The sequence below is a fragment of the Pempheris klunzingeri genome, chromosome 10 (assembly GCF_042242105.1).
Source record: "Pempheris klunzingeri isolate RE-2024b chromosome 10, fPemKlu1.hap1, whole genome shotgun sequence".
In the NCBI taxonomy this organism is placed as follows: domain Eukaryota; kingdom Metazoa; phylum Chordata; class Actinopteri; order Acropomatiformes; family Pempheridae; genus Pempheris; species Pempheris klunzingeri.
Genome location: NC_092021.1, coordinates 17,267,131 through 17,283,062, shown reverse-complemented (window position 1 = coordinate 17,283,062; position 15,932 = coordinate 17,267,131). Strand labels below are relative to the sequence as shown.

At 40.0% G+C, this 15,932-nt stretch overlaps 1 protein-coding gene across 1 annotated transcript; it reads right to left on the bottom strand.

Annotated features, from left to right (window-relative positions):
* Nucleotides 1-179: 179 nt before the first annotated feature.
* On the bottom strand, nt 180-14,414 carry hat1 (histone acetyltransferase 1). The gene is made up of 11 exons (XM_070837964.1): nt 14,335-14,414; nt 13,564-13,635; nt 13,380-13,455; nt 12,073-12,193; nt 6,032-6,208; nt 5,752-5,873; nt 5,072-5,176; nt 4,583-4,689; nt 3,829-3,980; nt 2,851-2,967; nt 180-821 (listed from the first exon to the last, which is right to left on the bottom strand). Exons 1-11 carry the CDS (start codon nt 14,339-14,341, stop codon nt 651-653), a joined length of 1,227 nt encoding a protein of 408 aa, XP_070694065.1. The 5' UTR covers nt 14,342-14,414; the 3' UTR covers nt 180-650.
* Nucleotides 14,415-15,932: the final 1,518 nt, after the last annotated feature.

Genomic DNA, 15,932 nt, shown 5'->3' with positions numbered 1-15,932 from the left:
ACATTCAATTCAAGCATTTTTCAAGGATTTCAAGCACACATACACTTTGTGTCCAAATTAAATATGTTTGGATTTTTAAGTTTCAGTGTCAAAATGTTTTAAAAAAACCTAAATGACAAGAAGAGATTCTGCATTGATGATTTATTCTATTCTCAACAATAAGAATCACACCATTTGAGCAATATACAAAATGATCTTTTTTTATTTTCAGTATGATGTGCTTCAAAACACACATTTGGAACTGGTTTGACAAAAGAGCTTTAAAAAAATGTCTATGATGGAGAAGAAGCAGGGTTTCTGTGCAGGGCAGCGGACCTCCTATCACCTGTGAAATATTACGAACCGGTTAATCTCACGCGATGTGATAAACACTTGGAACAAAGAGGAAGTCTCACACTCCAGCTGCGCCGTCCTCCTCTACTGTATCAACATCAGCTGGAGAACAGACAGGCCATCTCCACTGCGACCTATCACTGATACACCTGACTCAGCCACAATAAATCTGTAACACACTTCAATTAAAACAGTGATCTTGTTACGTCGGGAGAGTTTCTTGTTGCTTGCAGCTAAAGTCTGTGGTGATGTGGACTTAATACAGACACGGCAGACCACCTGTATGTTGAGAGGGTGGGCGGCATCTCAGAGTCTGATCAGGCCTGTGCTGCAAGTCTCTCGATGATTCTCCTGTAGTCTTCCACGACAAGCTGATAACTCTTCTCCAGCTCCTCGTGCTGCGTCTGCGTGTCCATCTGACCCATGTGGGACACCAGTTCCTCCGGCCGCAGGCACTTCCTCATCTTCGCCAGCTCCCTCTGATTCTTCTGCACGACGTTAACAGCACAAAAACACACACAGGAAAAGGAATACATTAGAAAAGGCTCATAAGTAACTGTAGAGATAAGATGTCAGAACTGAGATTTAGTATATTGTGCCATATTTTTAGTGCTTATGACTTGAATAATCATCATTCCTAATGGTTTTTGTATCTCATCTGATCCCTAACTTCTGCTTTTGGTTCTTATTTGACTGGAACGTTATCCTGGGCCCCCTTTTTTTTTTAAACATATTTCGCGATTGAGTGACGGGTAGGTACAGAAAGTTTTGGAATTGGTCCACTAGGTCTCTTCTGCTGGCAGCCCTGCTGTGAATGAGCTACATTAGCTGTAATGTAATCCTTCGGGGTAATTGTGCCGCGGTAAAACAGTAATTTCACCTCACATAACACAGGAGTTGCTGGTCTACTGCTGCCTCCATTGGTTAGTTTGTTTGTGTTGTGTGCTTTTGGTGTTTTTAACGCGTTAGACTACATTTGTGCAACACACAGTAACCAGCGGACCAGTGACTCCTGTGGTCTGTGAGGTAAAACGTTTTTGTCTGCGGAGTCGGGGGGGGGGTCTGAAGACAGCGACGCTGGTTCTGGTTAAACAAAAACTATCTTAGAGGTCTATCTCTGTGGGAGTCACCCACTGACAGGCTGTCAGTGGCAAAAACAAGCAGTTTTAGTGGACGTCCTTTGATCTGGTACTCAAAAAAGGAGTACCTAGTGTAAGACAAACTACGTTATGCACGATAAGGATATAGGCCAGGTGATGTAATGGCAAAACAAAGAGGTTATTGATGGCTTATTACTGCATTTTAAGCATTAATACCTTTTCATTAACAATCAATAAAGCCATCACTTACAGGTTGAATGCTCTTTATAAATTATGTCTTATTATACAGTGAAATCAGAGTGGTGAAAGGTTCAGGACATGGGCAGACAAAGTGCACATTCACTTAGTCCAGTTGGAGTTGGGGTTTGAGCTCTGCAGCTTGAAAAATCCTGCACGCACATGTATGCAGACATGGTCACTGGGGAATTGGGGGTAAGAGCAGAAATGTATAATCCCCCTCACATTCACAGAGCTTCTGCCATTCAAGTAACTACACGCTAAATCTCCTCAGGGAAGGAAAACCGCTCTGCATCTGGCCACCAGATCTTTCCATGCCACTCTCCCAAGGAACTCCTACTTCCCGCTTCCACCACATAGGTCTTTTCCACGAGACATGTGGTTACACTGCTGACAGCAACTTCTCTAATAGCTGGTATGCAAAGTCTCAGTGAGCTGCTCAAACATAAAATGTCACAAGCCAACAGGATGTGGGGTGTCATGTTGGTGCACGCAGAGCCACTCAGTGTTTCCCTCTGTCAAGTCGGGTGAAACAGAATCGGAGAAGCCTATGATATTCTGCTCACCAGGCTTATGTCTGTTACACTAAACCTCAGAAACTAAAATTAAACTTCTCTGGAAAAACGAGAAAATAAAAAAAGTGACAAAATTGCAGTGTTTTCCTGTTGAAGTTCAAAAAGCACAATAGTAAAGCTGCATAACTCTGAATAGTAGCAGCTCTTTGACAAAGTCCCTCAAACGCACTTTTCATGAAAATTATTTCTCCCAAAGAAATGCAAATCCTGACTAATGACATGTGCCTGAATAGAAAAAAGCTCTAGCAGCAGCAAAACCACAGACGCCTGGTGCGCCCTATTGTGGCTGCAACAATACGGCACTGGTAATCTATCAATTTTCACAGGATTGAAGATCAATTTTTCTGCTGTTTTAAAAGGTAACACAATAAACAGTGACAATACGGAGCTGTAAGCCGATCAAGTGCATGCCATACATGGACCACTTTGCTTCCTGCACTGAACAGCTGTAATATCATGCTGACAAAATGTAGAAGACCGCACACGGGACCCTTGTTTGATAGCAACAGAAATACGTTCACATTCGGATTTATTTCTGAACAAATTAGAACTTTTTGACCTTTGACGCTGCACAACTCTGAGGCTGTGTGCGATTAAAACCTCACCCTGTATGGTCCAAATAGCCTCTTCTTCACCTCCAAACGGTACTCTCTTGCTTTTTCTTCATCACTCATGTCTGTTGCTCTCAGGCGCAGGATTTCATACACTCGCCTTGCATGTTTCTGGAGATAAGGGGAGGAAAAACACTTATATGAGCTTCATTGAATTATTTTTAAATGTGCAAAGAAAAAATAGTGAAAACATCTTCTAGCTAAATGGCTGCAGGACGTCATAAGCTATTCAGGGCCTATGATAAATCAGGCCTGAGTCATCTGTTCCAAGAAGAGCAGAGTTTTCAAGAAAAGCCACCAAGTAGTACATTTACATCACGGATTCCACGCTATGATAACCAGCAACATGAATCAACAGAGAAACAAACTGTATTCAGGGCAAAGCAGAAAATTTCTAAACAATAATAAACTGAATGTTATGCAAGGTTTGGAGTACTGGAAATAACCGGAGAAAGATACACATGTGGTCAAAAATTATGACCTTAAAATTCCAAGGATTCAACTAACTTTTTGTCAAAACTAAACTTGCTTTGGTGCCTGTTAGTATCCATTTTAAGATCTATGAGTTGTTCTTTTTGAAATGGCCTAACAAGAAAAAGGTGTAAAATAATATCAGTGAGAAGTAAAGAGGCCCACAAAAGAGGAAAAACTAAGTCTTTTTAAAAAATAAGTAATAATTAGGTTTGGATCATTTGTATTTTTTGCAGCACTGTGATCATGATCTGTTCTCAAAAGGCTGCGTTTTAGTACAGCGACAGCACATCATCAACTCATTGACTGCTTTTCTCTGTCTTATAATCACTGTGCAATGAATATTTGGGGGTTTAGGACTTCAGACAAAAACATGGACTATGAGGACATCACCTTCTTGGGGTTCTATAAAAATGTGAAGGTATTTTTCCACCTTTCTCTGACATTATATAGGAAGAACTATTTCTGAGAAAAATCCTTGGTTGCAGCCTCGTACAGCACCTTGTTAATTTTGGACTTGTCTTGTGCCTCTTTGACCATGTCAGCCGAGAAGCCGAGGTGCAGCTTGTCTGCAGCGAAGGACGGCAGACCTTGACAGAGCTTGACCAGCACATAGTCTCTCAGCTTCACGTAGTTCTCAGAGGGGTCCTCAGCTGATAACAAACACAATAAAACAATCAAAACAAGTTCACAGTGTTGATCTCGTGATTTTCAAATGATGTACAACACACATGGCTTCGTTCAAAACATGTTACTGTTAATACTGTGGTGAGGGTGCATAATTGTGTGTGTTCTGGGGGTGCAGGGAAAAGACTTTTGGGTCCACAAAAGAAATGAGAAAAGCTGACATATTTCAATTCTTTTCTAAAACTTTTTCAAATTCCTTTTAAACAAGAATGATGAAATATTACTCAAGGCCAGAGAACTATTAGCAGGAACGCTCTGTCTATTCAGCTGCTAAATTTTAAGTTCTTTCTTGAAAAGGATTCCTCTCTCAAAAGGAGAAAAAAAAAACTGGGATGCCTCTTTAGTATTCATCCTCTGTCTTCATGCAAAGCAACTATTTCAATCCAACTAGTTTCAATAGAGCCTCGGCACATTCTGGTATACATGCCAGCCCTCCAAATTAACCCAGCCCCTGGATCCGCCAACTGCAGAGAAAAATCATTTAAACTGGTGACATGAGGCTCTCAGACTAAATGTCAACTTGCGCCTTCTTCAACATTGTAAATGCTTTTAAAACTCTGATGCTCACCTGTGATGTCTTGCACTTTGGGCAGACAGCAGTAAAATCTGTGCACTGCCTCCAGAAGCTGAGCCCCATGACCCTCTCCTTGGAACGGAGGCAGGATCAACATTTGGCTGTTTGGTTAGAGTGAAGATGCATGTAAACATGAAGCCAATGAGGAAACAGGTTTGATCAAAATTGGTCATAAAACGAATGTGTGTGGCATCGGAGTGGCAATTCTCAGCACGAACAGACTTACTTTGACTCAAAACAGGAAATAATGGATTGTTATCCTGATCCATCAATGCAACAAATCAAATCACATCAAAGGCTTATCTGTAAAGTTGTTTTCAGATACAAATCACCCTGGTTTGGTAATGAAACAAAATCGGGTTGAATGGTTGGCTATATAAGCCAGTAATTTGGACTCTTTGGGAAGAGGATAAAGAAATGTGTAATTTTCCACTCCTTTTTCATACAAAAGAATGGGAAGGCACGTGCTGCCCCAGCAATTACCTTACACGTGGTCGGGTTTTGTCTGGGTACACGTAGTAATTATAAACTGTCATGTAGCCAACAGTTGCGTAGAGAGTCTCCCCATCTTTATTGTACTTTTCAAATCTGCAGATAAAACACAAAGGCAAACAGGTCAATTACAGGCACACTCCCATGCAGTGTCCATTTTGGCCTCTCTGTGCTCGTGCCCACCCCTCGCCCCCCGACATCAGCATGTTAGAGCCGCCAGGCCCCGATTGGTACACCTGCTACAACCTGAATACATTATGCACTTAATTGGAGTACTGCAACTTAGAGGAGGAGAAGGGCTTGGAGGAGGGACTGAGCTCCTCAAAATCACTTCAGTCCATTTTCCCCATTGTCAGTATTAATAGTTACCAGGGTAAAGAAAACACTGGCAGAGGCTCTTTTTACTGTTGAGACATTGTTCAGTGTTTCAAAAGACAACAGCATTCAATTCAGCTCTTGCCCCTGAAAAATCTGAAAAGGGCTTTTGGCACAAAGGAAGCTCTTGCCTGATCAACAATTCTCCTATGGGGGAAATATAATCAAACTGGCCTGGTAATTGGTCACAAGCGCTACAAAGAGGGGCTTTGTTTTTCAATGACACAATAAAGGCTTTAGGGTAGGGGTGGGCATAGAGGTGGGGGGGGGTGATGTCAATTAAGGAGGGCACTCACACAAGAAAGAAGTCCCAACGATCGTCCTCTGCATCGATGAAGCTGGCAGTCTCTATGAACCACATGAGGAAGGTCTGCAGGCGCTCGTGGTATTCTTGGAATCCTGTGCAGGTAATATCAGCCTGCGGCGAATATGGCAAAAATACACGTCTGATATTGAGTTAAATCTCATCCCTACTGTTAAAACGCAAGAGCAACAACAACTTCTAAAAAAAAGTTTAAAAAGTGATATTAAAATCTGAAAGGCTTCTCGGATTAAGGCAGTCAGCGATGTTTGTACCTTGTGAATCTGATACGTGAGCTCTCCTGCCTCCTCGCTGTGGACTGTGTATGTGTGAAGCAGGGTGCCGAAGGGCTTGAAATTGGCCTCCTTCTCCAGCAGTGAGATGAAGTCATCAGTGTTGCAGGTGAACCCAGCAGGAACGATTTCCCGGATCTTCCCCTCAATATCATCAGACTGGATAACAACACAATGTGTATGACTTTAGTAATGCAGCAAACAGATCAGGATAATAAAGGAGAGTCTAAAACATGTTTGGAAGATCTACAGTGATCAGCCGCTTGTATGGATCAAAAAGGTTGGGCCAGAATCACTCCTTTACAAATGCTGTTTAAATTATTCACTATTAACAGTGAATTAACCGATAGTCCGATTACAGTGTTCACTTTGGGCCACATGAAAAAAACCATAACCATAATAAAAATAGCCAACTAGATGCTGCAGTGACACTTGTCCCTCAGGCTTCTATGTGAAGTCGATAAACAGTCATGGCTGCTACTGATGGAGACAGAAACCAAATGCAGACAGACAGACAGGTTAAATTGGGATTTGTTATGTGGAGGGGTGCTGGGTTCAGGTAATTTTGTTTAATTCTATCGGTGCACCGCAAACCTGCTCGAAAGCACAGGCTTGGAGCGCCACAGACACCCCTGAAAAGTCTGCCACAGGAGCACACAGTGGTTGAGGCCACACTCATCGAGAGGATTGATAATGTCCAGTTACTCAATGAGAACGTAATAAACAACAAATCAAATCTGTTTTGTTACCTTATATTCATGTGATAAACATACACAAGTCAATTAGACGTTAATCTGCATGAGACAGGGCAAAGAATAGACTTGGTTCCAATAATCATCCTCTAACAGTGATCAATTTCATCTAGACAGATGTGATCACTATGAGCCACTTCCACTGCACTTCCATGAAAGTGAGATCTTTTCTTATATCATATTCAAACTTTTAAATATTTAATTGTTTTCTATTAGATTGTATGTTTTTATATTAGGCAAGACTACAAGGTACAAAAAGGGCTAAAAAAACTCCTATATAATACAACTGGAAGCATACATGTGCCCATCAAAAGAAAACCATTAGGCAATTAAAACTGTCAGCTGAGCAGAGACCACAGCAGAGCCCCCCTCCCTCCCCAGTGAAAAGACCACTTAAATCAGTACATTTACTACTTATGTAAAACCATGAATATGTGATGAAGTTGCCACAATAAACGCATTGCTGTTTCTCACTGGGAAATAAAATCTTATGAATTGATCTCAACTTAACAAACCTTTGGGCATCCATAATAGGAACCTCTCCTCTAATCCTGCCAAGTGAACCGAATCAAATGAATTTGCCCCTGCATTTCCAAAGAGCCTCGGAGACAAAGGGGCCCTACCCTTGGACTTTTTACTCAGTGCAACCTTTGGTTAGTTCAGCTGTAATGTTTGCATTGTATCCATTTCCACAAGGATTGACATGAGAACACTTTGCCAAGCAGCCCTTTCACACCATTTACATGTGTGATGGGCATTATTTCAGCAAAGAGACCCTTGCTGCTCAGCATTGAAAACTGGGAAATGAAGAAGGTCTGAGCAAAATGCACTACAAAAGACTAATACAACATACTGCTAATTCCCCCCCTTTCAGACATCAGCTAATATCTAACTGGAAGTAATGCACCTGCAGCTGAATGCCTCTTAACCATTGTAATTGTTCAGCCACATTTCTAAGGAACAAGGACCGTACTTAAAAGGCCATGGACAAACAAGTTCCTTTGTCCTGGGCACTCTCCTACATACTAGACACCAAATTGCACAGCCTTCCAGAATAGATACCTTAGTTTGGCATGAATATAACTTAACAATGTACCTTTAGAGCATTTTGTTAATGTCTTTGATTTCTAACAATAAGCACAAAAGGAGCACAAAGTATCTAATTTGTTGTGTTGGTATTATTTAATCTCTTTACTCTAAAGACCATGCTGTATTCAAATCCTGCAGTTATTCTTTGTGTTTATAATTATTTAATCAGTTTTGACTTGTTTTTTTTAATTTAAAGCATATTTACACCTCCACATTGATTATGAATCTTAATAGAAATAATTACATATAACTACTACAAGCATTACGCAGTTTGCTCCACTTTCCAGCCCGTGTGCACAAAAGGTCTGGCACTAAAAATCTGTGTTTTCTGTGAGAAGTCCAGCAGTATGGCGTTTTTGGCTGATTTAAAGGGGAGAAGGTGATTTTTGATGAGAGTCTTGTATCAACGTGGCAGCTGCGTAAACTCCATCTCTGCCTCCCCTCGTCTCTCGCTCTCTTCTCTCACCAGCTGCACTGCACCCCGACCGTCCACACGCACTCAGAGACAAACACTCTTCAGAGGCAGCCTGAACTCTGCTGCTCCCCTCACACTCTACCTCTACACCAGCTGCACTCAAACCCTTAACAAGGTGAACACTCAGGGGATAACGCTGAACACTGAGTAGTGGCACACACAGACACTAAGCCGGCCGTCACATTTCAGTTTGAATATCGGCTTCAAACTCTGTCCCCAAAACGTATAATGGCTCTCTTTAGGTTTAAAAACAGTGAATTGGTTGCCATGGCACTTCTTTTTGGAGCTACCAGAGATAAAAGTGATGTGGCACTCGTAGCCCCTATTGGAAAGATCCATCACCGTCCTATTGGGATATTTATAATTTGAGTGCATCCGCAGAAACGCCAAATCCTGGAGAGTTTACAAGTTTTAGCACTGCCCCCACTGCTACCGGTTGAAGGCCACATTGTCCAGTAGGGGAGCCCCTGCTGTTTCCAGACAGGACAGATGTCCCAGAGTTGAATCATCTGACCTCAATGGGGGCCCCGACTAAGTCTTGTGTTCGTTTTCCGTGTTTGCTGCATTGATAGCTTCAGGAAATAATCAAAGCTGCCAGTGGCCTTTTGTGAAGTCTCAGAGAAGGCCCCACCAGGACAAGCATTTCGCTTTACTGTCTGTTTTTGTCCAAATACTTGCTGTTGATATGTAAATTCTTATGTGTAGCAATTAAAAGAGGGAGAAAGTTTTACACACTAACCAGTGCTACTCACAGAACAGGATTAAAAACTGTCAAGTCATTAGCTGAGTAATAAAATTAATGAACGCATTAATCATTACATTAAAAGCACTGTCTCACATTCAAATATAAACATGTTGAAAATCAGTTCGCAAATACTCAACTCCGACTATTTTGATTGTTGATGACTCCTGGAAATATGTGTACAAGATTTCCAACCGTGTCACATTACTCCTCCTGCTGATTCAATCACACAAACCTCTAAGAATCAATGCCTCATGTTAGACCCCACGTACGAAACCATTTAAAACCCTCCTCTTCCGACAGGGAGGAGCAGGATTAGTGTACTGGCACAGGGGACTGTGGTGGGGGTGAGATTTAGTCCAACAAAACAGCAGATCTCTTACAGGAATAATGTCGCCACCATATCTATCTACATAGGGTCTATCTACTCCTCTACTCCCCTTAGAGACTAACTGATCACACAATCCTTCCCTCATACAACCAGTCAGTAAAGCTACTTAGTATTTGTCTGTCAAAGTTACTGCTTGATTTATTAAACTTGATGTGCTGTTGAGTCATTTCAAGACATTCTGACAAATAAAATGAATTCCCGTCCTATTGCCTGCTGTTAGTTTTTCAAAAACACAAATTATACGTGACAGTGGGTATCAAAACTAACATTACCACACTCAGAATAATACACCAAATTTCAACACCTTCATAGTAAATCTCACCAGCATCCGCAAGCCAATAAGCATGCAGCACGCTGGTATGGAGATATAGTAATGGTCTTCATAAATTGGAAAATTGATTAAAATGGATTTCAGAAAATCGTTATCAAAAATGTATCGTTCAGAAACTGGTATCAAAACTCAGGGTATAGGTATCCTTGTGGACGTTTCTGTGATTCCCCGTTTCCATTTTGACATTAGCTTTATAAACCCTCCAACACTTGTTGCGGAGGCTACCACCACCAGGCTTCATGGTGGGGCTGCTGTGTTTCTGCTGATGTGAAGAGTTTGGCTTTCGCCAAATATAACATTTAGTATGCTGGCCAAATAGCTCACCTTTGATCTCAGACCATAGAACCATCTTCCACCTGGAGGCGTACAGCCAACAACTGCCTAATACAGTGTCTGTCAGCCGTGGCACCCTGTTGGTCCTCCCTCATCGTTGTCTTTCTCAAGCAGAGGACAGCTTACTGGCATCAAATAACAGGTGTGCCATATCTTTTCAATTTGTTTTTAATTAATTACTCACTCTGTATTTTTCCTCTGATTGTTACTTAATTTCATCACAGATTTAAGAATCGATGGGTGCCCTGTGCACAGCCGTGCAAAGCTTCCTTATATGGGGAGAGAGGGGACCCCAAGTGTATGAGGTGAAGGTTTGACCAGGATCACGACCCTTGTGTGCTTGTCTACTAAATGCTAGAATCAATGTGAAAAGTTATGTTGTGATAAAGCCATGACTTCTGTTGTCATGTGATCTGTAATTATTACCACCTGTTACCACCTGTTGACACAGAAAGACTTAGTAAGAGCCCACCTGATGCCAATCAAGTGAAGAGCGAACCTGAGGAAGCCACAATGCGAAACACATTGTTCGCTCCAACATTTGACATGAATTAAACTAAAAAGTCGATTTGAACACTCCTGGTGTGCACTGGATTACGTGTCTGCAACGTGTCTACACGCTGCAACGCTGGAGCACAGTCTCAAACATTTCTCATATTTGGACGCGCCTGCAGCAGACAGGTGCCTTCCAGCATTCAGCAGACACAGAGCAACCACAACATCCCCTTGGATTCCTGTTATTAGCAACCTGATGAACGGAAGTCAAATATTCACCCACCGTTAAGATTTGGTTTGCTCAGCCAACTCCACAGCAAAATATGCTGGACTTCAGCTGCTAGATGCTTGACTTTGGTCTTCATTCATCTACTGCAGCTTTAACTAAAAATCATTTGTTTTCCAGTTTGGGACACCACACACAGAGGTACTTATGAATGTCTATGTTTAAATATGCAAAACGACCAGTGTATTAAGTTGGTACCAGCTTCATGATTCAACAGCGCAAAATGCATTACTGACTACAAAACCATTCCATAATACCTTTGAAGTACAGAGGAGCAGCTTCAGATAAAAAACCTATTTCAGGAGAATGCATGGTGTTTGGATCACACCTTTATTCTTGTGCCTGTCAAGGCCATATTTTGTTTAAACTGGTAGATAACAGTGATGTGCACGTCACTGAGAACTATTTGAAGGTTATTCGAATAGTTCAGCCCCCCACAAGCATGTGCACGCGCACACACAAACAATGCCGCCAAGGCCAGCGGTCGTGGCTCATTCAAACTTGGCTACATTGTTGTTGTTTTTTATAATTATCAGCCAGATTTTTTACCTTTATGCTGAAACTGAATTACTTGTGGCAGAATTACATGTTTGATATAAGCATTTGGATTAAAGCAGACGTTGCTACCAACGACATCTTCTGTCCACCCAAACCAAACGCCACAGCAGGAGTTGCGCTCACTTCGGGAGGAAAAGAGAGAGCCTGATCAGAGCTAACCCAGCTGCTACCTAAGTTTGCTTCCAGCTAATATCCAGTAGCAGGATGATCGGCTGGATGAAATGGGACTCTGCCTAAAAAACGAAGAATCAGAGACCGTTTGTGCCCACATGTAAAGGAACCTGTCTTCATCTCAGCGCCCAGTATCAAGCTACTGCTCCTGACATGCATACTACCAGGCACCAGCAAAAATGATGGAAAATATACTTCTGATATTTTTTAGATTTTTTATAATTTAACAATTTAATTTTGAATAATCGAAAATCATGACCCATCCCTAGTAGATAATCAGCACACCGTCGTTACCCATCATCATTGTAATAATACAAAAAAATGGCTGACACATTTAGAGTCACATTTATGGGTGCTCGAACTTTTAAATTGAAAAAGAATAAAGAAATGCATGTCCTACCTCCACACAGTCAAACACCTCAGTGACTTTTGACGAATATTTCACTTTGAAGAGGGTGCTCAGGTTTCCAGCAGCGTAGAAGAGCTGTATTTGAAGACCTTTGTATCCAAAAGCAACCTCACTGCAAACAAAGGGGTTGGAATAATTAAAAATGTTAATGTTACATATATTTAAAGAAGGGCAGTGACTTGCAAAGAGAAAATCATAAAACTACCGTTTTATGTTGTGTGCAGTCTGGGATAATTTCAACGTCTCATTATTCTTATTTATTAAATTTACACCTGGAGTGAACGATAAATGCTTATTGTAGTTCTGACCACTTATTTCAATGTGTTCCATTGTTTCGTTCAGCGCTACATTACTGGCAGTTTATGGCAAAATAGATTTCATCATTATGCAACTGTGTGATTGAGCTTTACTAGCAATTATGCTTGCTGAAATAATTAATGCCCCAATTACAGAGTTCCCTTTGAGTTGATTGCAGTGAGTGCAAAAATAACCAATCCTAGTTTTGACTAATTTGGAAATGCAATTTAGGGCATAACGACATGCCACTGTAAGCCTACACACAGACACAAGTGTTATTGCCAATAATGTAGTCTTGCTCAGGTTCAATAGCAATGTGTCACATTAGGGTAAAAGTGTGACTCTTTGCAGCTTTTTGTAGCTAAAACAACATTTTTTGCTCATGTTATTTTGATTGCAGGACTACTCAAAGCCATAAAATACACCTACCAATATTTCTAAAGCTGAAACATTAAAGTGCTAATTTGTGGGTTTTAAAGGGAGTTACATTTTCCAGATCAGCAAAATAAAAACAAAACAAAAATTATAGCTTTGCTTTCCATTTAATAATGAAATCGCTTCCATGTTCTTCTGCTCCTCTCCTAGCCATGACTGTCATTGAGCTTTTCCTTTTTCTTCTTTTTTTGCTTTTTGCATCGCGACAGTCCCGGATTGATTCATTGGGACTCAATACACCTTGTTCAAGTGAACATACAAGAGGTTTTTTGAATAATCAAATCAAACAACTGCACTTCAGTATAAAACACAGCACACATCTGTCTAGTCTGCATCTTTACATCAAGATTTAGGGAATTATTCCATTAAAAACTAACAGCAGCACTAAAACTGTATTTCACTCTATGATGGTTGTGCTTTGCAATCCATACAGTGAGGCAGCAGTGCCACAAAGATGCATGCAAAGCAACTAATAATGTTCTTCTTTGCACAGGGAAAACGATGTGATAGTTACTGTGGCATTTTAACAAGTGGGAATAAATAATGACAGCAAAAAAGATACTCACTCATCTCCAAAGATTTGGTGGCTGTACTCTGGGTGAAATGTAGTCCCATCATCATCAACATCCTCTGGGAAGCGAACTGCGAGGAGTTCACACGATTTAAGGAATTAGAGAGAGAAATTTGAAAATAATTCCACTGCACACACAGCTTATATCATATCAATTTACAAGGCAAAAATAAACATACCCAGCTTCAAACATATGGCCTCATTGGTGTCACACTTGTATTCAGCCAGTTTCTTCTCCATGGTACTTACTGCTGTGGAAACACACAAACCAACTTCCCTTTATCAGGTTTTAACCTTAAAGACAAATTTTCTACTTCTTGAGACTTTAATTTATTCATTTCTTGCTGTACAATAACATTGGTACTTGAGACATCACAAACACTTGCTGACTGTAAATCATTCTGAACCAAACGGGATCAGAGCATAAAACTGCATTTAGATTCCTTTAACTTACAGACATCAGAAACATGCAGGAGAAAACACAATCACCCCATGCTGACCAGTCACATCCTCTAAAACCCTAACCTGTAGTTTCATGGAGTAACAGAAACACTGCTACGGTCTGAAATAGACTCCACAATAACCGGATCCTGTGTTCTGGCTATTTTAGCTTTTGTCAACTGAGGTAACATCTGTTAGCTCAATAAGCTACTTCACGTTATGTGGGAACAATTATCAAAGCGGACATAGGTAGGCCAGCCTGCCTCCATAAACACAAACATGGGTGAATGATGTGACAGCCTGTTAGCATATGCTACTACCGTTAGCAGGCAGGCCCCTTACTGCTGTCTTTGCAATGTAACGTTAGCTTAGCGCGCTATGTTTTGAACAGCTCACACGCCAGTTTATGACTCAAACAGGCTTAAAGCGGAGACAATATCCTTTCCCCAGTGGATATACATTAAAACGAAGACAACAGAATATAAGAATGAAGACGTTTATCCACTTACCCGCCATTTCTGCACACTGTGTTGTGTGGAGCTGTGTTGTCCCAAAAGACCCGCGGAATCAAGACGACTTCCGGGTCCGTGTGGAAACAGGATGTAGTTTCCTTAACGGCTTCCGTATACAGTCATTTTACTACATATTCACCCGGAACTGTGAATAAAAATGATATTTTTCATCAATGAACTACTGAATACATAAAACATTAGTATAATTAGGGCTTTAATTATTGATTATTTTCGTTATGGATTGTTGAATTATGGATTGATGTTATTTCGTTTTATAAAGTAACTTAGTCACCTATTCACAAAGCTAGTTTAGGAGCTAATGAAATATAAAGAAAATGAGAGAAATAACTATTATGATATAATTTTTCTCCCCTACATCTTGGCCTTTTAATTTACAAGAAACTCCAGTACAGCCCTGCCAAAAAACGCATTTGAGGTTATTTAGAAACAACACAGAGAAAACTGACATGTTTTTTTTTAATTGTAAAATGATCTACTAGTAGCCTCCATTAGATGGTCACCATTCATTGAAGGGATCCTTATCAAAAAAAATGTATGTGTATGTGAAACATAACTATTGGTAGATAGATTTAAAATAAACAAATAAAAAACTCAAATATCATTATTGGTGTCAGCCTCAAACAATCAAGTATCAGTTGAGCTCTTCAATAGGGTTGTTTTGTCCAATCAAGAGTCTAACACTCCAAAATATTCCATTTAAAATGATAAACAATGAGATATAACAGATATTCTAACAGAAAGTCATCAGTATTTTTGTTTCATATAGGCCCATGATTTACATCGGTGATCAATTATCAACACTGATAGCATTTAATAATTGACCAATCCATGGTCATGAGCATTAGTTTTTTGATACACACTGAAAAATCAACATTTTTAGATGAATTAAATGGGCTTTACAGTATCTTTAGATTCTTGTATTGATTTGCAAACATGGTTCAGACAAAAAATATACTGAGAAAACAAGATAAAGATTACATTTTTAAAACAATTTTCAAGTTGTGCACATACATCAAACAAGTATATAGTTATATATAGTTATAAAATGTCTTGTTCAGTACACATTGTGGTTACAATTCTTTAAAAAATAAATTAAAGGGATTCAAATAAAACAAATGTGTGTTTATGTTGTTTATGTTAAAAACAGAATATCACCTGATATATATTATATGATATCTAAATTCTCAAATATCAGCTGAAAATCCATTATTACTTGGGCTATACTGTATATACTGTATGTATGGCACCTAAATTTTAATTTCTTAAATGTTATTTTTTATTCTATTGTCTTGTGTTCAGTTTTTTTCCTGAGTAAGGGTAGTGATTTATTGTTTAGCTGCTTATTTTTTTGGAAATACCATTAGAATATTAACCACCAAGTGAAATTAACATTTTAGGAGGTTAACTCATATTGCACCACACAACCATCAAATGATAGCCATAAAAATGTGGGATAAACTCCACATTTTAGATAAAATTCCTCCTCATTTGGACAACTTAGCAAGAAGAAACATGTCATTCAGGTTAGGCCCAACTACAGTGATATCTCGATACAATAAACAGAAATTGACTCT